The sequence below is a fragment of the Phoca vitulina genome, unplaced genomic scaffold, assembly GCF_004348235.1.
Source record: "Phoca vitulina isolate PV1807 unplaced genomic scaffold, GSC_HSeal_1.0 scaffold36, whole genome shotgun sequence".
NCBI lineage: Eukaryota > Metazoa > Chordata > Mammalia > Carnivora > Phocidae > Phoca > Phoca vitulina.
This window is the reverse complement of record NW_022589739.1, coordinates 5,232,045-5,258,187: the sequence shown is the minus strand read 5'-3', so window position 1 is coordinate 5,258,187 and position 26,143 is coordinate 5,232,045. Positions and strand designations below refer to the sequence as shown.

The 26,143-nt window shown below is 51.2% G+C and overlaps 1 protein-coding gene across 18 annotated transcripts in view; it reads left to right on the top strand.

Moving 5' to 3' along the window:
• The window catches only part of LOC116646400 (F-actin-monooxygenase MICAL2), a 221,846-nt gene that overhangs the window by 85,388 nt on the left and 110,315 nt on the right, over nt 1–26,143 (top strand). For all 18 annotated transcript variants that reach the window (XM_032427107.1, XM_032427094.1, XM_032427093.1 and 15 more), the window contains 12 exons: nt 4,385–4,592; nt 7,903–8,019; nt 9,351–9,452; nt 11,839–11,994; nt 15,499–15,599; nt 19,903–20,160; nt 21,231–21,346; nt 22,206–22,332; nt 22,970–23,060; nt 23,784–23,931; nt 25,043–25,242; nt 25,620–25,726. In XM_032427107.1, coding sequence (XP_032282998.1) covers nt 4,385–4,592; nt 7,903–8,019; nt 9,351–9,452; nt 11,839–11,994; nt 15,499–15,599; nt 19,903–20,160; nt 21,231–21,346; nt 22,206–22,332; nt 22,970–23,060; nt 23,784–23,931; nt 25,043–25,242; nt 25,620–25,726 — 1,731 coding nt within the window. The remainder of the gene's footprint in view (nt 1–4,384; nt 4,593–7,902; nt 8,020–9,350; nt 9,453–11,838; nt 11,995–15,498; nt 15,600–19,902; nt 20,161–21,230; nt 21,347–22,205; nt 22,333–22,969; nt 23,061–23,783; nt 23,932–25,042; nt 25,243–25,619; nt 25,727–26,143) is intronic.

Here is a 26,143-nt window from a genome sequence, read left to right as displayed (position 1 = left end):
CCTCAGTTTGTTTTTCAGAGTCCATTGTCTCTCATGGTTCTTCTACCCCTCCGATTTCCCCCCCTTCATTCTTCCCCTCCTGCTACATTCTTCTTCTTCTTTTTTTCCTTCTTAACATATATTGCATTATTTGTTTCAGAGGTACAGATCTGAGATTCAACAGTCTTGCACAATTCACAGCGCTTACCAGAACACATACCCTCCCCAGTGTCCATCACCCAGTCACCCCATCCCTCCCACCCCACCCCCCACTCCAGCAACCCTCAGTTTGTTTCCTGAGATTAAGAATTCCTCATATCAGTGAGGTCATATGATACATGTCTTTCTCTGTTTGACTTATTTCGCTCAGCATAATACCCTCCAGTTCCATCCACGTCGTTGCAAATGGCAAGATCTTATTCCTTTTGATGGCTGCATAATATTCCATTGTATATATATACCACATCTTCTTTATCCATTCATCTGTTGATGGACATCTTGGCTCTTTCCACAGTTTGGCTATTGTGGACATTGCTGCTATAAACATCGGGGTGCACGTTCCAGGCTGAGTTTTAATGAAAAGTTTTCTTTCCTTGACAACAAATCCTCAGCAGTGAGAGCCCAGACGGGTGTGGGAAATGAGGAGAGTTTTTTCAGGTTGAGTTACCACAACCCTTTGCACCTGTGGTCTGTTTGCACCGAGCCCACCATCCAGAGCATCACCTGTGGGCACACTGGGGGCAGCCGCCTTCTCTCCTGTTCTCTGCCCAGGCCCCTGGCAGCTGTAGTTTTTGGCATCTGCTCAGAATTCTGAGTTCCCAGGTTAATCATAACAAGTGTGTTCTGAGAGGAGCTGGCCTGGCCCCTGCCAACAAGCCTGTCTTGATAACATCTGCACCGAATTTTCTCCCTTTATATAATTAGGTATTTGCTTTGACTTGAGATTAGAGTGTGACTGGCGTCTCTGAAATTTCAGGCCCAGAGTATGTGCTGGGGCCCATAGTGGTGGGAAAACTGAGCTTTCACCAGTGGGGTTTCAGGTTCAGCTGGGAGGGTGGGGAACAGTGCGCTGGCTACTGTCAGCATGAAAACTGCCCTGCAGCCTCCCAACGGGTGGGAAAGGGAGCTCCTGCCTTGCTCCGGGAGCAGTGCGGGGTCAGGCCTGGTGGACAGAAGGATGCAGGACAGCTCCCCCTCCTTCTCTTCCTGCCCTTCTTCCCCCAACATCCTCCCACCCCCGCACCATCCCTGGCCCTGGAGTGACAGGACTCAGCAAACAGGAAAAGATGCACTAACTGCAAAGAAATGCACTGAATCCAGGCTTAACCCCAAAGGCAACCTCAGAGTGTCAGGGCTTGGAATCTTCCTTTGAAATGCCCGTCATGGTCTGGCTATGTCAAGCCAGAGGAGCTGTTTGGGGTGTGAGATAAGGAGTGGTCCTCCCCTGTCTGCTCCAACCAGAAAGGAGGCAAAAGGATTTGCATACCCGCTCCCCGACTCTGGAGTGAGCTGTATCTCAGCAGTGACTTCATTTCCCCTAATGGGGTTTCCACAAACTCCCTGGAAGGTTCCAGCCAGTAAGCCACACTGATTGTGGTGTGGGAGTTTCTGATATGCCTGTTTGTACTTTCCCTTGGAGACCACACAGGCCCCAGAGGAGTGATAACTGGATGATGGAATATTTGCTAGGGGAAGGGAAATGCATTTTTTAAAGATAAGGTTTGATCCTGAGCAGAGGGGAAGTTCCCAGATGCCTCTGCAATGTTGAGCAGTGTGGTGTGGGTACAGGTCTCCTTCCCTGTTGCCTTGCTCGGGTATCCTCAGGGATCTAGACCCCGCCCCAGGGGGACTCTGGCCTCTTGAAGGTGCTGCAGGGGCTGCCTGGGGGTAGGGCGGGTGCGGCACAGGGGTCTCTGACTCTCTCAGCCAGAACACTGCTGTTTCCCTCTGTCTTTACACCGTGCTGGTGACTTCGTTTAAATAGAAGGGCTTTGCCCAGAACAACTGGTTAGGTCATTCCATGCTGTCCCTTCTCTCCTAATAGGGCTGTAGCTTCCTTGGGGAAGGACCCTTGTCCTTCTTCAGACTTAGTGTGGGACCTGTATAGAATCCGGTTTTGTCGCCTCTGCTCCCCATGGCCCCAGTGTCTGCAGGACCAAGGTCATACTCCTTCACTTGGTGTTTAGGACCTTCAGCATCTGGCTCCAGACTGAATCTCATCTCTTTCCTCTCCTTCCTTTCCCTTCTCCCAAAGTATCCTCCTCTCCATCCACCTGGAACTTCTTTCTTTTTGAATGGGTGAGCCCTCTGCTGAAATGTTCTTTCTTCTTTTTATTCCTGTCAGAAGTAGGACAAAAGTAATAGTACAGCATGACAGGCCCTGGAGTAAGACCACCTGGGTCTGCATCCTGGTTCTGTCCCTCTGGATCTGGGAAACCAGGGGCCCATTACCTAGCTGTGTTGTGCCTCAGTTTTCCCATCTGTGAAATGAGGATAACAATAGTTTCTTCCTCTCCTATGTGTTGTGAGGACTAAGAGCTAAAACACATGGCGCACATGAACTGAGTGTCGGGCATGTAGTAAGTGTTCAACAGGTGCAGACTCTGGTGATGGTGAGGGTGAGGATGAGGATGGTGGAGATGGTGAGGGTGAGGATGAGGATGAGGACGGTGGTGATGGTGAGGATGAGGATGGTGGTGGTGGTGATGGTGAGGATGGTGGTGATGGTGATCATTGTTAAAGACCTGCTCTGTGAAGTCTTTTCCAGCTTATCAGGAGGGTCAGCGTTTCCTCGCCTGTGCCCCTAATAGAACCAACCACAAAGAGTTCTGGTTTCTTATCACACAAGTCTGAGTTTGCCACTAGACAGAGAGTCCCTAGAAGACAGGCACTGGGTCTCAGTGACAAGAATGAGAGCATCTACACTAGTGTGTACCAAACTCCATAACATGTGCTTTTTCTTCTCATACAAGTAGTTTATAAAGATATAATTCACATACCACATACCACATACCACATATTCACATACCACCCTTTTAAAGTATAGAATTCAGTGGTTTTAATATATTCACAAAGTTGTGCAACCACCACAACTACTGGATTCTAAAATATCGCCATAAAAAGAAACATTTCCCACTCCCCTCCCCCCTCCCCTGGCAACCACTAATCTACTTTCTGTCTCCATGAATTTGCCTATTCTGGACATTTTATGTAAATGGAATCATACCCTCGATGTCCCTTTGTGTCTGGTGTCTTTCATTTAGCATGACGTTTTCAAGGTTCATCTATACCTCAGTACTTCATTCCTTTTTAGAGTTGAATAATCCATTGTATGGATATACCACATTTTGTGTGTTCATCAATTAATGGACATTTCAGTTGTTTCTATTTTTCTTGGCTATAATGAATAATGCTGCCATGCACATTCATGTGCACGTCTCTGTGTGGACATATGTTTTCATTTCTCTTGGGCTTATGCATAGGAATACAATTGCTGGCTCACATGGCAACTCTATGTTTAGCTTTTTGAGGAACTGCCAAACTGTTCCAAAGCATCTGTACCATTTTACATGGGTTCCAATTTCTCCACATCTCTGCCAACACTTATTTTTGTCTGTCTTTTTGATTATAGTCACCCTAGTGGTTATGAAGTGGTATCTCATTGTGGCTTTGATTTGCATTTCCTTGATGGCCAATGATGCTGAGCATCTTTTCATGTGCTTTTTGGCCACTTGTATATCTTATTTGAAAAAAGTTTTATTCAGGTTATCTGCCTGTTCCTTAATTGTGTTGCCTTTTTTTATTATTAAGTTGTTAAATTCTTTGCATATTTTGGATACTAGTCCCTTATCCAATTTATGATTTGCAGCTATTTTCTCCCATCTGTGGGCTATCTTTTCACTTTCTTATGGTGGCCTTCGAAGCACAAAAGATTTTAGGAATGAAGTCCAATTTCTCTCCTTTTCCTTTTGTTGCTTGTGCTTTTGGTATCACATCTAAGAAACCATTGCCTAATCTAAGGTCACGGTGATGCACCATAAGCTTTTTAAAAGCAGTCTTATTTTCGATAATTCTATGAGGAAAGAGTAGTAGACCCATTCACAGATGAGGAAGCTAAGAGGTCAAATGCCAGAGCTGGGGTTTAAGCCCAGGTTAGTCTGGCTCAGAACCTCAAGTGTATCTTTCTGTGCCTCCCCCCAGTCCCTGTACCTCTGCATCCCTCCCAGGGTTTGGCCCGGTGCCTGGTTAGGCCCACAGGTAAGGTACCTTGGGTGGATGAGTGGCAGATCCTAACAGGTGCTTGATTTGTACTCGCTGGTTGATTTGAGGGGACCCGTTAGCTGTTGACGAGGGGTCCACAGTGCTAGAGGTCACTGAATGTCTCTCTCCTCTCTGGCCTCTGCAGTGTCTCATCATTGGGGGAGGACCATGTGGTTTGCGCACTGCCATTGAACTTGCCTACCTGGGGGCCAAAGTGGTTGTGGTGGAGAAGAGGGACACCTTCTCCAGGAACAATGTGCTGCACCTCTGGCCTTTCACCATCCATGACCTGCGGGGCCTCGGAGCCAAGAAGTTCTATGGAAAGTTCTGCGCTGGCTCCATCGACCACATCAGTGAGTAGAGCCAATGATGGCACCCCGTTCAGGGACGGGGCTGACCCTGGGTGGGGCACATCGCTCCACATTGAGGAGTTTCCAGGATGTTCCAGCTTACATGTCCCTGGGGGATCCATACATTCAGCTGGCAGACATTTCGTGAAGGGCCTGCTTTGTGCCTTACGCTGGCTCTGTGCTGCGTAGGCCCAGGGAAGCACCATGAGGTCGGGGCCTGCGGTGTGCCTTGTTCCCCAGAGTGTCTCCAGGGCATAGAAGAGCGCTCGACACATGGTAGGTGCTCAGTCAACTTCTGTTGGATGAATGGATGAAATATGGGAAATAGAATCAGAGGTGGGTAACACGGTCTGCCCTCTCAGACGGCTCACCGAGATTTTGTCAGGAATAAACTGCGCGTTAACAGAGTGGTCAGACTTGCTGGAGGAGTTCCGATGAGGGAGGCACACAAAACCATGGAATGGGCCAGGGTGTCGAGTGCCTCTTGGACGTTGTGCTGCCAGTTCTGGGGGAAACCAAGGTTTTAGAACAGAGGAATGACACAATTGACAGGCCCTGTACCAAGTTTCCTTGAGTTCTAAAAAGAGAGAGGGCATCATGACAGGGGTTCACCCAGACAAGGAGTGGGGAGCAGAAAACATGGATTTCAGGCCCTGGGCCAGCCCTGCACGCCGAGTACGCTCCGGGGAGCACCGAGGCCCTTCTGCTCTGTGTTACTCCAGCCTGGGTCTCCAGGCAAGATCTGTGCAGACAGGCTGTGGGAGAACAGACTTCCCTCTCGGGCTGAGCAGGGAGGAGGTCTTTAGCCATTTCGTATAGAAAACTGTGTCCCATAAAAGTCAGGGAGGTTAACACTGTGGGGAGAGTTCAAGGGCTTGGACAAATCTGGGCCCCAAATCTGTCTTGCCCATTTGCTGTGGGAGTTGGGTCAAATTCCTTACCTTCTGCAGGCCCCAAGTTTTTTCTCCCGTACATGGGATGAATGCCTGCCTCCCAGGACCGCTGAGAGAATCAAGTGAGGTCAAGTTTGTGATGTGCTTATCACTGTGCCTGGCAGGTAGTAGGTACTCGGGAAATGTTTTGCATCCATTGGTGTGCAGTGGGCAAGAGGCAGCAGGGTCCCCAGCTTCAGATGTCAGAGCTGCAGTCTCCCAACCTGTGGGTGGGAGGACAGCCCTGTGAGCCGTGTTCTCATGCAGACAGGAACCACGGGAAAGGGCGTGGGGCTCAGAGGAATGACTGGAGAAGGTGGGCAGCCACATAGGATGTAATTTAGTCATGGGTACAGGGGAACCTATCAGCAGTGGCCCCAGATTTTATTCCCACTCTGGCATGAGAAAATTCCAGGAGTCCGTTGGAAAGAAATTTGGGTTTGCCCAGAAGGCTGCAGTGTCAGCTTTTGGGATATTCTCTACCACCCACAGAAAAATGTATGTTAGTGCCCAATTCGGAACTACAACATTGAGCACCACTTTCCCATCAGGCGCTCCTGAGAGGCAGAGCTGGGCACCAGAGCACCACCCCCATCTGTTGGGCTGCCTTCCCTGCTGGCTGGGAGCCCCTCTCTGCCCCCACTGATGGGGCTCCCATTTAACCCCTAGTTCTCAGAAAAATCCCGATGTGCAGAAACACTGGCAAGAGTCTGGATCTGAGATTCTGACATTCAGGGCGCTCGTTGTCAAGAGCAGTTCCATAGCCTGTGGGAAGGGAGACAGGGAGAATTTATTGAACACCTCCTGTGTGCTGGAACAAGATCAGTTAGGAACCTTGAAATGATGAGGAGAGGCCAGGCCGCTGCCTATGCCTGTTTCCAGGCATGAGGGGCACTGGCTTCTTTAAGCCCCAGCTGACTGGCTTCGTTTCGGACCAACCCTGGTCTGCAGCCCAGGCTTTGCCCTCGCCCCCCAGCACGTCTCAGCAGTTCCCAACTGTCCCATGTCAGCATCCACCTCCAGTTCCCACGCGGCTGCTCCAAACCTCCACCACAGCCTCCTCCTTCTGAGCAGATGGCCTTCCTCCTGTGCTCTGGGGAGGAGAAGCCACTGGGGGGCACTCCCAGCCCCAGCCCCTCTCCATCCTCCTGCACTGGCCTCCACCTGAGTACCTGTTCCCTCCCCTCGCCCCATGTCTGAGGCTCAGCTCCACTCTGCTCCCTCCCGGGTTCCTGCCCCTTACCTCACTGCCCCTCTACCCTCTCTTATTTCCTTTACTTTTTCCTATTTCAAAGCATTTGCTGTAGAAAGAGGGGGTGTAGACTTGGTCTGTGTGTCCCATTCATGCCCCCTTCCATTGCAATCTGACTTCTTCCCCACCCCCTGTGAAGGAGATTTTCACAGAGATTGCCACCCCCAGAAGCCTCCTAACTCCCAAGTGCCCCGGCCTCTTGCAGTTGTCATAATCCCTAATCTGTCCATGGGATTTGGTGCTCTGTTGGCTTCCGGGACCGCAGCTCAGGCCCTGTTCTGTCACTCCCCTGCCCCCTGACCACCGTGGCCTGCCCTGGTCTGTCCACCTGCGTTTCCTCCACTAGAGTGAGTTCCATGTCTCTGTGTGTACCATGGCACCTGGCCCATTGTAGATGCTCAATACATGTTAAGTGAACAAAGCCCACAAAATACAGAGGGACCCACAGAAAGTTTCTCACTCTACAGAAAAATATTTGGAGGCATGCCCATGTGTGCTGAATGGCTGGGGACGAGGTAGAGAAACGAGGTGGTGACACTCATCAGGGGAATTTAGGGAGTGGGTACAAGGTGAATTCCCATAAGTCCAGCTCTGTGGAGAGAATTTCCTGCCTGACGCTGACCCTGGATGGCTAAGAGCTTAGGCTCAGTCCTTCACAAAATGACCCATTTCATCACTGACTTTACTTATGGCCATTACTCTCTAGGTCTACTCCTCTTTCTGTCTTTACCTTGTCAGACCTCTAGCCCGTCTCAGGGAGGAGGCAGGAAAGGGAGAGCCTCCATCATGATAGCATTTTCTAAAAGCTAGATCACAGTCTTGGAATCAGGCAGATCTGGGTCCACATTCTAGTTTTGCTGCTGTATGACCTTGAGCAAGTCACTTCACCTCACTGAGCCTCAATTTCTCATCTGTGAAATGGGAATAATTATCCTGCAGGGTCATGGTGAGGGTTAAACGAGAAAACACTGAGTAGCTGGCACATAATTAGTTCTCAGTCGTGATCATTGCTGGAACATTGCTCTGCTCAGAGACCACTGAGCAGCGATTATAGAGTACTATATAGCATACAGGAGGACTCAAGCATTGCTACTGATAATTCTTCTCTTTCCCCCTTCCTTTCTAACAGGCATTCGTCAGTTGCAGCTCATCCTATTCAAGGTGGCCTTGATGCTGGGAGTTGAAATCCATGTGAACGTGGAGTTTGTAAAGGTTCTAGAGCCTCCTGAAGATCAAGAAAATCAAAGTACGGTATAATCTTCCTCTTTTGTCTAGAAATCAGAAATTGCAAAATGGAAATTGCATTCGCAGTTCTCAGAGAATGTTCCTGTAAGAGTTATTCTTGTCGGGAGCTGTTGGGCATAATTCCTTCAGAGGATGTGTTACCTTTCCTGACCAACGCTGTCACTTTAGGTTTGCTCTTCTCCTCCCAGGGGATTTATTAAGTCATTAAACCTATAATTTGGTTACCCTGTCGGGAGGTGGTACTTTGACAAACAAAGTAATAGGTAATTAGGATAGAAGACGTAGATTCGGTCGTTTGATGAAGTTCATTCCTATGCTCTCCAGGCTGCGTGGGAACACACACGGACATGTGGCTACACTTGTTGTACCCACGTGATATTTTAAAACCCAGTTAAAAAAAAAAGTGAAGCTTCTAGAGCAAATACGAAATAAGTGCTCATGATATTATTTGGTATATAATATTCTGAAGCCTTACGGAAGCATAATTTACAAACCACAAAATACACCCGTGGTGGGTATGTCGTCTTCTTCAGTCACGTTGCTCTTTTTCCTTTTAGTATGTTTATGTAAATGCTGAAGTCATACACACAGTGGTCAGAGTTTGTTCATGATGCCTCTGCAGCTTATTTCTTATCGAAAGCTGCTGCTGCCTGGGCAGGGCTTGTGGTTTGGGCAGCTTCGTGTCGGAGACCTCAGAGTTTCGCGGGCTCGTTACGACTCTGACCTCTCCTGTCCTCCGCCCAGAATATTTCAGAATGGAGGAGAGGCCTTCCGTGGCTTTTGTAGCAGGACAGCATCTGTTAGTGAACTTCCAGAGATGCGTGTGCCCTTCGCCTTTCTCAGACCCAATTCTGGGTGACCAGCAAGGTGTTACCTGGAAATGTTCTCATCGAAGGCTGTGTGCTGCCCATCAGAACATTTCGAGCATAATGAAGTGGGAAGCCAAACTGGTTTCATGACACCCAGCACGTCCTTCGAGTCTGGTTGGTAATAGGAGGGCAAGGAGGAATAGAGAGGACTATGAAGAGAACATGGTAGAATACACTGAGACAAACAGGGTTCAAGTGAGACTGGCCTGAGAATCATTGAGGATAGACTCCCAGCCTTTAGAGAAACCAGTTAAATCAGGCATGGGGTGGGCGCTGCTGGTTTACCTTGTCCTGGATTGCACTGCTATTAAAGCCAGAAGGACTCCAGATGAGAGTGTGCTTTAGGGTAACTCTGGATCTTCCCTCGGCAGCTCTAGTGATATTATCCCCTTTTTCCCCGGCCAACACTGAAGGGACCTCCCACCTTTCTCTGCCAACTCAAATCATTTTTCTGTTCTGGCAGAGATCGGCTGGCGGGCAGAATTTCTCCCTGCGGACCACTCTCTGTCGGACTTTGAGTTTGATGTCATCATTGGCGCCGACGGCCGCAGGAACACGCTGGAAGGTGAAGACTCTTATTCCTGGAGCTGAGGTGGGGGGCACGGGAGTTGGGGGGGGCTGCAGAATGGGGGCAAGAGAGCAGGTGCCAAAGCTGGATGGGGGCCTTGATAGAAGGGCAGACTGTCCTGCCGTGCCTGAGGCTGAACATTCAGAGGGCAAGCATTTCATGGTCTCTGAACGTCAGGCTTCCCATCTGTAAAATGTAGATAACAGAACCTCCTCAGAGCATTGTCATGAGGGCTAGGAAAGGACTTGTATGTAAAAATGCTTTATAAAGGTAAAGTGCCACGGAAATTGAAAGTCAACATGCATTTATTGAGCTCCTGTCAATGAATCCATGGTACTTAGCACTTTCCCACTTACTCCATCTAGCTAAGACAACCATTCTTAGACTCTCCGTGGCCTTCTTGTCCTGTCACATGTAATACCCCAGCAGGAGGAGCCCGTCTCTTCCGTAACTTTTAAGCACACTCACTGCTGGGCAGTAAGATAAGCTTTTCCCAGACTGTCAAGGTGCAAAACCCTGCTTCTCTGAGTTCTGGAGTTGGAAGCATAACATGTTTTCTTGGAGTAAGATCTGGTCAGGTTGGGAGAAGAGCACCACTGCCAGAAATGTCTTCAATCCCCTAGCCCCTCCCCCGAAGATTAATTGACTCAGAGGTTGTACTAATTGGCGCTAACTGTATGAAGGCGAGACTGCAGATTATGGACAAAGTGGTCCCACATGGCCTCTCTCAGATTGGTGGCTATCTGCTCTTCAAGCTGGCCCCCCTCAAGGGCTGCAGGCTGCGGATTTCTGATGGGGAGGGCATGTCCTCTGAGGACAGAACACACTCCCGGAAAGAGGGCTGATGCTGGAGGATTTGGGAGGTGTGGGCTGCCTAGCTGGGCCCTACCCACCTGCTGTGCCACCAGGACCCTTTCCCCACTCTTGCGCCTCTCTCTTCTCCTCCATCCCTACACTCGCCCAACCCCTGCAATCAATAACCCATATCTGACAAAGACTTTTTAAGCTGTTAACCTGGATGTTGTGCTGTTGGAATTTATGGGGCCATTTTGGTGGTTGGGTAAAATTGTAAGTCTGAATATTTGCCAATCCACACTTTGCCTGAGTATAGTTAGGCATATCATGGGCAGGAAAAGAAACTGTGAGAAGGAGGAGAGCCATTTAGGCAGCTTAGCACCAAATAAGTAGACTAGAGCGGGAGTTTTTCTATACTGGTACTGTTGACATTTGGGGCCAGATCATTCTTTGTCCTGTGCACAATAGGATGCTTAGCGGCATCCCTGGCCTCTCCCCGCTAGACACCAGTAGCGCCCCCCAAGTTGTAGCAACCAGAAATGTCTCCACACTTTGCCACGATGCCCCCTGGGGGCCAAGGTCATTCCCAGTTAAGAAATACTAGACTAGACAACAATGGCCATTTCTGACCATTTCAGTAAAGTCTAATGAAGAATGACTTAAAGAGGAGGTATTGAGAAAAACCCCAAGGTTTCTAGTCAAAGGGAGTATTGACAGAGAAGTTTGGGAATCAGCATGAGGTTTGAGTATGCGGTGAGCAAATGTAGGGGGAGTTCCCAGAGGAGGCTGAAGACAAAGGCATGTCCAGAGGAGCCTGCCCTTGTGATGAGAGCCTTGAGTTAAGCAAAGTAAACAACAGTGTCTGGGGCAGAGGGAAGATTCAGGACTATGGGATAGCCAGATGCTAGAAAGGAAGGGGATTGGCAGAAGATGCTCCATTGAAGTGTGACCACCTGCTTGGGATCCTCTGTGTCACCACCACTGAAAATCAATTTTAATGTAAACCATTAACTACTAGAAGAACCCCAAGGAATCATTGTATTAAGTCAATTGCAAGTTATACTTTGTCTACTCATTATATATTTACTGAGTGTGGACTAAGCGCCAATCACTGGAGACTAGAAATAGAAAATTTGTTAAAATCCCCATCCCACAGGAATTCAGTCTCATAATCCTACTTTTCAAAGGGAGGAAAACATGAACAATGCTGACAACCTAGTTTGAATCGTGTAAGTTCAAAGTGCATGTGTCATGGGTGTACCTAGCAACAGTGCCTAGCAAATCTTAGCAGGATGAGCCTGCTGGGAAAATCACTTTAGCCTTTTGTTTGTAGAAGCCTAACCAGAATAATTGGTCCTATAGATTTTAGGAAAGGAGAAAGTCCCCCTGACTGAGGCCTCTGGTGGTGTGTTTCTTCCTCAGGTACGAACCTTGGCATTTCCAAATGCCTGCCCCTGTTCTCCAGAGATGCAGAACTCTAGTTTCACTGGCCTGTGAGGCATCTGAGAACAGCTTCCTCCATAATCGTTCTCAGTTTTCACACCAAATGCAGAAGAAAGACTCCCTTTTTGCCTTTTTCCTCACGCAGGGTTCAGAAGGAAAGAATTCCGTGGGAAGTTGGCTATTGCCATTACCGCCAACTTCATAAACAGAAACAGCACAGCTGAGGCCAAGGTGGAGGAGATCAGTGGTGTGGCTTTCATCTTCAACCAGAAGTTTTTTCAGGACCTTAAAGAAGAAACAGGTGGGACCTTCACCTTTCTCCAAACCAGGCCATTGTCCGTGCTGGGCATTCCCAGCTCTTGGGATTGGGACACTCACTCTGATTAAGTGGAAGCAGGGACTTCTCCATAGGATAGAAATGGGCAGGGTTCCTTCAAGGATGAGAGAGCTTCTCGAGGGAAAGTTCTGGATGTTGTACCTGAAAATGGATAAAGATATATTTACTCAGCATTTAGTCAACATGCCCATTGTGTGCTTGTATTCAGTATCGTGGGATACAAAGTTGAGGTTGACATCGTCCCCTCCCCAAATGGCTCCTTGTCCAGTGATGGACACCCAGGTAAACCACTCTGATGCAGGGAGGTCGGTCTATGCCTGAGGCAGCGTGAGCTTCAGGGAGCCCTCTGAGGAGGGAATCAGTAACCCCGGGTTGGTCCCCGAAGAAGTGTAGGTGTTCTAGTTCAGTGTACCAGCTGTCCTTCCCCATAAGGGACATCCAGGGATGCCCAGGAAACATGTGCTCACCCCAGGGCATCAGTTGTCCCCTAGCCATGGGCCTTGAGTATCTTTCGAAGATACTCATTCATGTACTCAACAAATATTTATTGACTGCGTACTTGGTGCCAGATGCTGCTCAAGGGCCTGAGAAAGAGCAGTGGGCAGGGCGCCTGGGTGGCTCAATTGGTTAGGCGACTGCCTTCGGCTCAGGTCATAATCCTGGAGTCCCTGGATTGAGTCCCACATCGGGCTCCCTGCTCGGCAGGGAGTCTGCTTCTCCCTCTGACCCTCCCCCCTCTCATGTGCTCTCTCTCTCTCTCATTCTCTCTCAAATAAAAAAACCTTTAAAACAAAACAAAAAAAGAGCAGTGGGCAAAACGAGACCCCTCTCTTGGAGCTTATATTCTATGGGGGGAGACTGTCAGTAAACAAATAACTAACACGTCAGGCGGTCAAAAAGATGATGGAGAGAAGTAAAGCACGGTGAGGAGAAAGAGGGATGAAACCCCGCTGCCAATTAAGTAAATTCCAGATTTTTCTTTTAACCTGATTTTAAAATCTTATCTCTCCTTGAAAGGCAGTGTGAAAACAGTGTTAAATAAAAATTTGTTTAAAGATTTTATTTATTTTGAGAGGGAGAGTGTGAGTCAGGGGAGAAACAGAGGGGGAAGGAGAAGCTGAGGGAGAGGGAGAGAGAATCCTCAAGCAGACTCTGCACTGAGCCTGGAGCTGGACGTGGGGCTCGATCCCACGACCCTGAGATCATGACCTAACTTGTGAAACCAAGAGTCGGACGCTTAACCAACTGAGTCACTCAGGCGCCCCTAAAATTTTTATGCTAGAAATAAATCATCCACACTCACTGTCAACCTAGCACAGAAATAGTCCTCATTTCCATATACTGCTTTTCAGTAACCGTCCACCTGTGCCCTCCCTTTTTACATGGCTCCAGCTCTTAGCAGAGCGCTAGTACTCTTTGTGATTCTGGTTTTCTCATTCGGCATCGCATTGTAAATATTGTCCATATTGCAGCCAAGTCCTCCGGATGGTCAGTTTTGCAGGCTGCAGAATAGCTCAGGAACTGGACGTTTGTCACTGCCCGAGTGTCTACATTGGAGGCTGGCAAACTGTGGTTGGAATGGCTGAAGGAAAAGCAAAAGAAGAATATTTTTTGACAAATCAAAAGTTATATAGAACTCAGGTTTCCGGGTCCATAAATGAAAGTTTATTGGAACACAGCCACGCCTGTTCATGCATGTCACTGCCCGTGAGTGGTTGTGGGCCCGGATGGCTTGCAAAGCCCGAAATACTTACTGTCTGGCCCTTTATGGCAAACGTGTGCTGGCCTCTGACTTAGACCTTTCAGTTACTTACCCTTACAGAGCAAACTGCTCCTGCTGGAATATTTCCATTTGGTTTTCTAGGAATGGGATTCTTTATGGAGCAGACTGTGCCGCTCTCTGGCCACGAGGACATGTGTTCATTGTGCGGCCCTCTGAGTTTCACCACGGTGGCATGATTTTATTAGAGTGTTTTCTTCCACCATGTTATGCTCTTCTGAATGATTTAAGAATTAGTTCAACCCTCCCTTCCTCTTAAAAACTGAGAAGATAAATACTTCAACAAATCACCAAATATGAATTATGACAGGACATTGAGTGTGTTTTTCCAAATGTTTCAATGAGTTTCCTTTAAATTTCACTGGGATGGTCACCCTTGGCCATTGTTTCACTGTGCCCCTTACAAGGTGACAACGATGAATTTCCTCCCATTCTCTGGGGGGCCCTCTGCATTGATGGCTGTTTCCTATTTAACGGTAATAAAGGGGTTCCTATGGTTACCCAGGACGCCCTTATCAACTGCTGATAGGTTGTTGTGTCTGTTCCTTTCTCTCCCTTTGAGGAAGCTAAGCCAGTGGTTCTCGAACTGACACGTGCATCAGAATCCCCTGTAGGGCTCGTCAAAGTGCAGACTGATGGCCCTACGCTCAGAGTTTCTGATTTACTAGGTCCAGGGTGGGGTCCTGATCATTAGCATTTCTGGGTTCTCAGGTGATGCTGATGGTGCTGGCCAGGGGGGCCCCACTTTGAGAACCACTGAGCTAAGCTCTCATAGCATTTTTTTTTTAATGCAGAAACCTAACCTATGAAGTGTTTTTGCAACTGCTGGAAAGTGCAAAGCTATACAACCCAGCCCTCTAAACTGAGTTGTTCCTACCAGGGCATCTGGGTTTCCCCACATGGTGGGGGGGGGATAGTAGAAACATCACTTAGCACAGTCTTGAAAGAATTCCCACAGCTCTTTGAATCTCTGGCCACATGGAGGGCATGGTGGATGGGACTTGGAATCAGACAAGCTGCGGTTCAAATCCTGGCTCTGTTGTTGCTTAGCTGCCATGCCCCGGACAGCTCTTGGCCCTTCTGCAGCACTTCACTCTAGCTTGGAAATACTGGCCCACAGTCCCTAAAGACTTTGAGGTTTTCTTTATTTTTTAAATGCTTTAATCATATTGCAATATAGAAATATATCAAATCAACATGTCGTACACCTTAAACTGACACCATGTTATATGTCAATTACATCTTAATTTAAAAAAACACATAGTGTCTTTGGGGCACCTGGGTGGCTCAGTCGGTTAAACAGCCGACTCTTGATTTTGGCTCAGGTCATGATCTTAGGGTCCTGGGATCAAGCCCTGAGTCAGGCTCCGTGCTCAGAGAGGAGTCTGCTTGGGGATTCTCTCTCTCCCTTTGCCCCTCCCCCTGCTCACGTGCACGTGTGCTCTCTCTTTCTAAAATAAATAAATAAACCTTAAAAAAAAAACCACATAGTGTCTTTGTGGTACAATACAACCTAGCTGTGTGGAGTTGGGTAAATTCTAGCACTTAGTTTTATCTTTTCCAGCCTTGTATGTTTTAAAAACTTGCCTAACGTGAATACATGCAGGTAAGTAATGACACCTGTAATGCGGCGAGGCCCTGAGACACTGAGGGAGTCAAACTGAGTCCATGCACGCTTCCCTTTGCAGGGATTGATCTTGAGAACATTGTTTACTACAAGGACTGCACCCACTATTTTGTCATGACCGCCAAGAAGCAGAGCCTGCTTGACAAAGGTGTCATCATTAATGTACGTATCTCTTGGCTGCGATGTCCTGTCTTTCCCTTTGTGACCCAGCAAGTGCAGGAGTAGGTGCTGTCCCGCAGGAAACTGAGCAAGGGGGTGGGGGGCAGGTGGGAAAGAACCACCACCCACCACTCTCCTCCTCCGTGCTGTTGTGTGAGTGTTGGATGAAGGAGCCCACACCGCCACGCACAGACATGTTTCTGCAGAGAGCTGTGGGCTGGGCTGAGACCCTCACCCAGGTGTTCGTGTGAGCCTTTGCCCCCAGGAGACTGGCTGAGTCTTTTCCTTCCCCACGTCTCATTCAACCCTGCCCCTGTTTCGGGAAAGTCCCACGTCATTTGGAGGCCGATGGGGGCTCCTCGTCCTAGTGGGGCACTGAGACAACATTCGCTTGTGAATTTCCCTCTGTGGCCCTCTTGTCATGGGGTGGTGGGGAGCTCTCTGTTCTCGCAGTCAGAAAGGCTTCGCTTGAATCTTGGCTCAGTCGAAGATTAACTCAGGATTGTGACTAAGCTGCTCAGCTTTTCTGAACTTCAGTCTCCTTCTCTGGAGACTCCGAATAATGGTTTCTGTCTGAAAGGGTTGTTTGCAGAAGTAAACGAGAAAATGCATACAGAGCAACTGTCCCAGGGCCTGGCCCATATAGGGGGAGTTTACAGATTCCCTGCGTAACTTCTGTCTGGTTTGGACACCTGCTTTTTTGTCTTGCTGGCTTCCTGGCCTCTGTGTCCTGCCTTTGCATCTTCATGCTTCAACCGAGCACCAAGTTGGAAGAAAGCACATGGAGTTGGGGGCCCTGGGCTGGAAGCTTCTTTGGTCAGGTTTTCAACCCTTCCAGAACCTCTGTTCCTGCCCCGGCTGTTGCCTGGTGCCATCCGAGGTCAGCCTGCTCTCGGGGTGTCAGCCTGGAGCCCGGGCGGCATGGTGACCATTCACTGTTGCTTGTCGGAGAAGAATGTGCCTGTCCTCTTGCCACTTGTGCTGGCTGCTGGTCGGGTGACATGAGTAACCCAGCCGTCCCCTGGGCCTCCTCCATGTGGCTCAGGTCCTCGCTGAGAGCCCGAGCTACAGACAGGAGGCTGTGAATGGCGGGACGGGGGGTTGGAAGAAGCTGACTGAGCACAGCTAGCAGATGTGTGAGCAATGAGTTTCAGCGTCTGGTACTCCACGGCTGACGCGGTCTGGGGGAGGTGGGGGTGGTGGCCCCTTCTTTCCTCTGCTCCACAGGCACCCCTCTTGAAGTTGCCTCATTCATCGGGAGGACTATGGCAGACAGTGAAGGACTGTTCGGGGTCCAGGGCTGCCAGCACAGTGGGCACCTCTGCAAAGGAGGGACCGAGGAAGCTTTTGTCAGCCCCCGACCCCACCCCCAGGGAGTTAGGCAGAGTTTGACGCGGGTTTCCTATTTCACTGGCTGAGTACTCCAGCCTCTGGGACACCAGGGCTCCCTCAGGGCATCCCAGGGCATTTGACCAGGTCAAGACATGTTGCTCATGGTGACTCAGCTCTTGGGCAGTTGTCAAAGCCCCTCCATACTCCCATCTGTCTGTCACGGCACAGGTGGGCAAGTGTGACTCACTGTGAACCTGTCATGACTGTGGAAGAGCTGGGAGCAGATCCCGGGCTCGTGGGTGTCCTCACCAAGGCTTTTCTTTCCCTCACAGACTCTGGGGGCATCTTCTGAGCCAGTGCTGAGGGGCCTCTAGGTATAAGACAGGAATTCTCATCTCGAAATTACAGGCCCCAGGCCAGACAGGAGAGAGCTGGACGGCCATTTGGTTCAGGAGCTCTGGCCTCGAGTCTCCCCGTGTCCAGCCAAGCTCTGTAGCATTTGCATAGCTGGGAGCTGGTCCGTCTAACCCAAGCCTCTCAGATTAACATTCTTGTCGTGCTCCCAGGGGAATGGCATGTCCTCTCTCGCTTCCTCTCCCCACATGGGTCAGCATCTTCCTAGAGGCACACAGAGGTGCTGAGCAAATGTGTGTTGAGTGACTGACTGATCTGCTTCCCCATCTATTCCTGCTGACCTCTGGGCTTCTTTCCATGGCTGCTGAAGGGAGAGTGAAGTTTCTCCTCAGGAAACCATGCCTCTGGGCTCCCCGCTCTGTCCATCTTGTTCTCTGTCACAAAGGGAGGGCGGCCCATTACCCCGGGACCCTGCCTCTGCTGGGCCACGTACATACAGGCTAGGGATCCTGGATGCAGCAGGCTTGGTGTCGGCACTGTGGGAGGGAGCACTCTGGCCAGGTGGGCAAGGTGAGCACACACCATGCTGGTGTCCCGATGCTGAACCCGCCCTCACTGGCAGCCGTTGCCTGACCTTCTCTTCCGGTCTCCAGCCTTCTTCCTAGCGCAGTACGTGGGGCGACTCCTCTTCCTGTCTATTACAGCCACCTGGGCTATTCCTGCTGCTTCTCTCTCTACTGCCCCCCTCTCTGCCTAGGACACAGCCTCTCTTCGGTACCTGTGCCTGTGGAAAGTGGGCCCCACCCTCATTCTCCTGCCTCTGTCTTAATTTAGAACTCCCTTCTCCAGGCCTGCCATTCCCTCCGTTCTCTCCCTTGTCCTTGTTCTCACCCCATCCCCGTGGTCCTGCTTCTATATCCACCCACTCCCCTGGAACCTCCTGCCTGACAAGGTCCCTCGGCTCCTCCCAGCAGCCCTGGACCACGTGGGCTCTCAGCCCAACACAGCCTGGGGGTCTGCTCCCTGTGCAGGTCCCCGCGTTCCTGTCTGGGCCACCAGCACCAGGGACCTTCACGGTGCAGTGCTCACACTCACTCGTCAGCCAGCCCACCTGCGGCATGCTTTGAAGAGGGGGTGTTTTCAAGACCACTCCATTCACCCTTCCCCGTCTCCTCTCCACACCTTTAAGGGAGGGAATTGGTCATGTGACTGTAGGAACAGGCGTGAGAAAGGACAAGTGAATGGCAGGAGCTCCAGCCTGAGCACCACCGGCTGACACACGGTTCCCGGGCCAATGCTGGGTGCGGTCTGGGTGATGTAGTTTGGTGTGAACATGTTAGAATTTCTGGAACATGATATTTGAAATCGTGGTTATTAGGAAAATTGACACAGTGGGTCACTCTGTTTGTAGATGTGGCTGCGCCTGCTAAGACCTTTGTAAATGCTCCTGGTGGTGCCTGGGTGGGTCCAGGAATGTACTGCACCAGACGCTGTGTTTTGTGCCGTCATGAATTATAGGGGACAGAAATTCCCATTCACTGAGCACTTCCACGTGCCAGGCATCAGGTTGGGTCATAAAGTCTATGATTTCCTTCGGTCCTCACTGTGTGAAGTGGATTTTGTTATTCCCATTTTACAAATGAGAAAGTGGAAACTCAAAAAAGTTCAGTAATTTACCCAAGTTTGCTCAGTGAACAGCAAAGGTGGAATCCAACCTCATGCTCTGGATAACCCCAAGGCCTGTGTTGGTCTTACACACTGGTTCCCACCCATGTCCCCGCCTCCCCTTGGGATCTGCACTTTCTGTGTCACGTTTTGGGAAAGATAGCCTTCTAGCTTCTTAGCCACATGATGAGCAGATTAGACTCTGGGAGACGTCCCGCAGGTCGCTGCGAGGGTCCCTCAAGGAGGGATATCCTGCTCCTCTAAGCCAGGGCCCTCCTCCTTCCAGCGGGGAGCGGACAGTTAACATTGTAAGAGCACAGCAGAGCCCCAAGCAGCCCTAGCCTCTCAAGAAAAGAGAGCTGATTCTGGAGAGAAGGTTTGCAAGCCCTGCCAAGCACCCATGTCTTTTCTGGTCTTGTTTGACCACTAAACACAGCATGTCTGGACCATGTTAGCTTAGCTTAGTCCACTAAGAAATCACTGTTCCTTACTTGCTCTCTTGTCTTTTAATTTTACTGAAAGTTATCACAAGAACCAGCCATGGGAAATATACTCCTGCATTTACCGCTAGACCATTATTGAGTAAGCTGGTCATTACAACACTATGTTCTCTACGTGAGACCGTTCTTTTAGAATTTAGTGCCGGGAAAAAAATTTCCTCCCCTAGGAATTTCTACGCTTCCTTCTTTCTGATAAGGAAAGCCCTGCCATAGATCACATTTCCCCTTTGCCTTGGATGCCAGGAAGCTCAAAGCCAAGCGTGAGGCCTAATCACAGCTCTGTTAACCCTGACAGATGACTGATTTGGTTCCTCCTGATTCCTTTGGCCCTGATTTTCTGTTTTGCTTAGCTTTGCTGTGCAAGCCCATTCCAGGTCCTTTTGCAAAGACGTGGGTATGAAGGCTTGCCCGTCCCGGGGGCGGATTCCCGCACCGTGCTCTCGTTCTGTCCCCAGGACTACATCGACACGGAGATGCTGCTGTGCGCAGAGAACGTGAACCAGGACAACCTGCTCTCCTATGCCCGTGAGGCTGCAGATTTCGCCACCAATTACCAGCTGCCATCGTTAGACTTTGCTCTGAACCACTACGGGCAGCCGGACGTGGCCATGTTCGACTTTACCTCCATGTACGCCTCCGAGAATGCGGCCTTGGTGCGTGAGCGCCAGTCACACCAGCTCCTCGTGGCCCTGGTGGGCGACAGCTTGCTCGAGGTAGCGCCTGCATTTGGGAACCCCGCCCGATTCCCAGTAGAAGACAGATGCCTCCATTTCTGGTGTGGCCAACGGCATCTGCTGTCGTGCAGCCAAGGGGAAGGACGGGCTCCCTGCCAGCAGGCCAGAGTCGGCCAAGCCCATCCTGGCTCCGGCTTGCACCTGGCCTGCCCTTTCACCAGACCCAGAGTTGCTCATTCTGCCTTCCTTTCCCCACTCTGGGCTCTTTGGGCTGATCTCTTTGTCACAGTACGAAACTAATCGGCCCTGCTCTGCCCTTCACGGGCGGGCGGCCCTCTTCAGAACATGTACCCCCTCAGCTGGGCCACATCTTCTCCCTCACGTGGGGAGCTCTCTGGGGCCTTGCAACATGGAGATCGGAGAGGGGGCAAAAGGGCATGTGGGCTCCAAAGTCCGGCTTCCATCCGTGGCCTCCCTGCTCAAAATGCTTCCCAGAGCGTCGGCAACTGCATGCATCCTTAGATTGAACGAATGTTTTCAGCAGGGTTACATTTTTATCTTTAAAGTAAGCAGTAACCAAAAAATGTTTGTTTATCCCAAGTTAAGAGTCAAATTCCAAACCATGCTTTGGGTGCCCATGGGACAGTTCAGTTAGAACTTAGCTTGGCGAACCAGCCCTCGCTCACCATGGTGTGTAGGCTGTGATCTGCCCCCGCTGCCGCCCGCCCCTTCTCAGCATTCTCTCTTGCTACTCAGCTCCATTCCTCCACCAGGCCTTTGCCCATGCTAGTCTTGAACAGATCAAGATTAGAAGCCTCCCCGTTCTTTAAAATCAGCATAAATGCAACTCTTTTGTGAAGCATTTCCTGATTTCCATCTCCCTCCCCGGGGTGGGGGTGTGTGTGTGTGTGGGGGACAGACGGACTTGCCTGTGCCTTGTTTGAGCCCCAGAGCAGTTTTGCTCTTCCTGTGACACCGCACCCACACTCCCTTCAGGGCTTCCATGGGCTCAGCAAGCAGAGTGCTGGATAGAATGGGATAGCAGGCTGGGGGGAGGGGGGAGGGTGGGCATGAGAACCATCTGGAATTTTGCATGTTTTCTTCTCCAGCCATTTTGGCCCATGGGCACAGGCTGTGCCCGAGGCTTCCTGGCAGCCTTTGACACAGCCTGGATGGTGAAAAGCTGGGACCAGGGCACCCCTCCCTTGGAGCTGCTTGCTGAAAGGTGAGTACTGACAGTGGGGCTTCCAGGTGGGGTAGGACTGGTTCCACAGCTCAGGCAGGAAAGGGAGCAGGGCTGGCCATCAGGCAGCTCCTGGATGAGCCTGGAGCCTCTGTCCTCTTGTATTTCCTTCCCACATGTGGCCTGATTTGATCATCAGGATCCCCGGGGAAACTCTCTGTGTCATGCTTTACCTCCTCCCGTGACTTCTCTGGGGACCAGGACCTTAGGACCTGAATGCAGAAGAGAAATCTTGATCTGGAGTGACCCCGAAGTTAGGGTTCCCAGCATGGCCCAGGCACTGTGAGCGGAAGAGGTTGAGGGGAAGCCTCGGCTGTGGGGCTGTCTTCCCCTGCGGGGGGCCGGGTATCTGACCTCTCAGGCCTCTCCTGCTGTTGCTGAGACCCAGAGCTCCCCCCCAGACCCCGCTGCTGGCCCCATGGCTGTAACAGCTGGTGGACTGGGAGACGGCAAGACTGATGGTGGGGGGGGCAGGCTTCTGCGGGTCTTGGGTGTGGTGGCCTGTGGTCACGGGGGACCGGAGGCCATGGGAGGCAGCGTGGCTGAGTGGTGGTTATAGCAGAACCACAGGTCCCTCAGCTACCAGCTCTGGTGTCCCTGCCCTCTGCTTGGGGGAAGGAAGCCGGCATCACTACTGCTGGACACCCCCTCCCCCCCCACCCTCTCCAGCCCTTCAACTGTCCCCCACTTTGTGAGTCTCAGGAACCACGGGGGCCAGGCACTGCAGGGAAGAGGTACACAAACACATCTAAGAAGCCCTTAAGAGCAGGGAAGGGGTGAGGGGATGAGGGGATGAGGCTGCCAGAGCAGTCCCTGACCCCTGGGCTCTGCCTCATCCTAGAGAAAGTCTTTACCGGCTGTTACCTCAGACCACCCCAGAGAACATCAACAAGAACTTTGAGCAGTACACGCTGGACCCAGGGACACGGTACCCAAATCTCAACTCCAACTGTGTCAGGCCCCATCAGGTAAGTCCTTCCCTGGGCCCCATCTGGGCCACCCTGCCCTGAGCAGTGGGTGGGAGGTCACGCAAAACCTGGCCCCATCCCCAAGGCTGTGGCCGCCAATGCCTCCTGGCTCCGATGTGGGACCAGTTCTTCTCTCTAGGAGAGCCATGAGAGACCATAGAGTCAGCGTCTCTCTAGCCCACAGGAAAGAACTAGAACAGATGCCATGTCTGTCCTTGTCTGCACACACGCTGACGTGTTTACTGTCATCGTGCATCGGTATCGCTAAGCACGCCTCTGTCACGGAGTCTACTCGGCCAGCCATCAGGTCCTTTCAGTTCCCAGTTCCTGAGTTTCCTCCTGTTGACTCAGGAACCCACAGCCGCTAACTTCTTCTGGCTGTGCTGTTTGCAAACCCCGTCCTGCTGTTTGTAAAATCAGCCAATTGTGTGTTTTCACACTTGAGTCCCCCCGCGTTTGGGTGGACAGCTGAGATCCATTGCTCTGCATCTCAGGTTCCCCGGGGCCCCTTGTCCAAAGTCCTGCCCTCCAGCGAGAGAGGAAAAGGATGGTGGACGTGGAGGAGAAGCTGGGCCGGCCCCGAGACCGGCTTCAGGGAAACCCCGGTGGGCAGCTGCGTGGTCTCTTTGGCTTGTAGGTGAAGCATTTGTACGTCACTAAGGAGTTGCACCAGTGGCCTCTCGAGAGGCTGGGCTCGGTGAGGAGATCCATGAGCCTCTCCAGGAGGGGTAAGCCGCTGCCCTGGGTCCTCGGCCAGGATGCTGGGGTGCGGGGTGGGGGATCGCTTTGCAGGGTGGCTGTGGGGGCCCAGGCCCTGCAGCCCACTTGGCTCTGCTGCTATGACCTGTGTGACCTTGGCCAGGTACCTCTCCTCTGTCCTTCCATTTCCTCATCTGTAAAACCAGGACAAGGACAGCCCCAGCTGCAAATCGGTTGTAAAGGAGAGAATATGTGTCGAGCACTTAGGACAGTAAAGTGAACGGTGGAACCGCGCCTTGCTTTTCCCTCCCTGTTGTTTCCAGTATGGGGATCTTGTCTCCCCAGCTAAATAACAGGCCCCACATGCTACACACTTTTCCTAGTGGAGGGAAGGGATGGTTAAATGAGTAACTCCCCAGCATCAGTCCGGCCTGGCTCGGGTCACCGTCCAGCCGAGAGACCTCTTCGGTCTCTGTTGCCCGCCCAGACCCCGCCTCCTCCCTGCCGCTGGGTGCACACCGCCTTACCAGCCTCCCCTCCCATCCCCTCCCATCCCCTCCCACCGCATGCCCCACTGCTGCCGCCCCTGTTGTACACAGCCTGCCCGGCCTTGCTAGGTTCTTCCGTGGCACGGCCCTTTTCTGTTTTCCTGGAATGCTTTCTGTCTGATGAATCCCTCGACACTCCTCAAGACGCGGCTCAGATGCACCTGCTCCATGACTCTCTCCACTGTCTGTCTCCCCCTGCTGCAGAGTTAGACATCCGGCCCAGCAAGCTCTTAACCTGGTGCCAGCAGCAAACCGAGGGCTACCAGCACGTCAGCGTCACCGACCTGACCACATCCTGGCGCAGCGGCCTGGCCCTGTGTGCCATCATCCACCGCTTCCGGCCTGAGCTGATGTGAGTTGGGGGCGCAGGCTGCACCTGCTGAGCCCTCCATGGCCCAGGGGCACCCTGGAGGCAAGGGGAACCAGGGATGTTCTGCTGGATGTGGAATCCTGGCTCAAAGTCTGTCTTTGGTTTGAGTTTTTCTTAAGTTTTTTTCTTTGCTGTTTGCACTGATTACTCTGTCAGCAGCTTGATTAACCTGTGCTCCTAATATGTGAGGAGCAGACGCAGCTCAGGCTCCGTGCTTGTACTCGTCCCCGCATCCCCTCCATCCCCGTACTGGGGAAATCGAGCATTCACCCCTGGGCACTCTCCCCACAAGAGAGAAATTACAGGCAAGACCTCATTCTGGGGACAGTTCGAGGATTTTACAGCCAAGAGAATTAGATCTGAGATGCAGACAGTTAGCTGTGTGGCACTGGGCAGGTCCCTTAGCTTCTCTGAGTTTGTTTCTTTGTCTGTAAGTTGGGAATAACGGCAGCGTCAATAGGAAGATTGGACACACTTTGTGATGTTGAAGGCCTAGTGCATGTATTAATGTTGGATTCAGATTGGCTGCAGAGTAACCACACACCCACGGGCACATTCATCCAGAAGGCTGAAAGGAAACCTCCCAGAGCGTTATCAGTCGGTACCTTTAGGAAGTGAGGCTGCCTCAAGAAGGGGATGGGGTGCTCAACTGTTACTTTATATGTTATTTATCCCTTGATCCCTTTTTTTTTTTTTTTACAAGATATCCATATACTTTTATAATTAAAAGCACAAGCATGTAAAGGAATGATTTAAAAATAAAGTAGCTGATAAGTTTTCCAAAGACAAATTATTTTCCCATTGTTTCAGCCCAGGCAGCAATGACATTGTCATGGTCTAAATCTGATTTGGTCCCTACCCCAAGTGAGGAGGAGCCTCCCTGGGCAGTAGGGGGGGGGGGGCAGTGGGGTGGGGAGGGCAGCAGGGGGCTGGGGTGATTGGGGGCAGGAACCGGGGTTGCAGCTCCCTCGCCCCTCCCCACCCGGCGAGACCCAGCAGAATGTTGCCCACAGTGCTCCTTACGGGTAAGTTGGTTCAGCTTTTCACACCTCTGTCTCCTGTCCCTGAACTTTGCATTGTTCTGGTTCTCCAGCAACTTTGACTCTCTGAACGAAGATGACGCTGTGGAGAACAACCAACTGGCATTTGACGTGGCCGAGCGCGAGTTTGGCATCCCCCCAGTGACCACGGGCAAGGAGATGGCGTCAGCCCAGGAGCCCGACCAGCTCAGCATGGTCATGTACCTCTCCAAGTTCTACGAGCTCTTCCGAGGCACCCCGCTGAGGCCTGTGGGTAAGGCCCTGCTTTGGGACAGGCTTTGCTGTGCCCTTGGGCCATCTCCGCCCTGTGCCCATGTCTGGTTGCTCTCCACACTGGTGTCCTGTGTTCTGAGGCCGGCCCCCTGCCTTCCCTCTCACTTTGAGGCCAAACCGGGGTGGACCTGTGTGTGTGAGTGGGTGTGTGTGGCAGGTGCCACGTGAGGCCGAAGGTCTGCCCCCGTGACTGGGAGGTCACTGGTTAGAGCTGCATCAGCCCCCTACCCAGCCCATTTATATCTTTAGTTGAGGGGGAGGGAATTATTTGGAGGGACCTTGTAGCCATGACACCCCCTGAGCCCCGGGGTAGTGGTGGCAGGGTCCGATTTCTGTCATATTTTTATTTCCTAACAGATTCTTGGGGCAAAAACTATGGAGAAAATGCGGACCTCAGCTTGGCCAAATCCTCCATTTCTCATAACTATCTCAACCTCACATTTCCAAGAAAGAGGACTCCACGGGTAAGTTTCGGCCACGGATGGGGCAAGGGGAAGGGAGAATGTCACGTGCTCGGTCTGTTAATGCTGATAAATGACCCAGATCGAGTGCCCACGGGAGACATGAGTAAAGCGCTGTTTAGTGACCCAGTGCTGCTGGAAGTCCCCCGGCGCCGTGTAGCTGGCATCGGTGACATGAACTGGTTACAGGAAGGGCATGGCACAGAACTGAGAGGTCATGCCGCTGAGTATTTTTTTAAGTAAATCAGATTAGCCCTGTCTCCTAAGAGGAAGGTGGAGATGATTTCTTACTTGTTAAAGCAGTTTAGATCAGTTATACCATGGCTGTTAGTGGCAGAGTGTATGGTGATGCTACATTTATACATTCTGTTCCATTAATTTCCTTCCTTTTCCTTTCCTTTCCTTTCCTTTCCTTTCCTT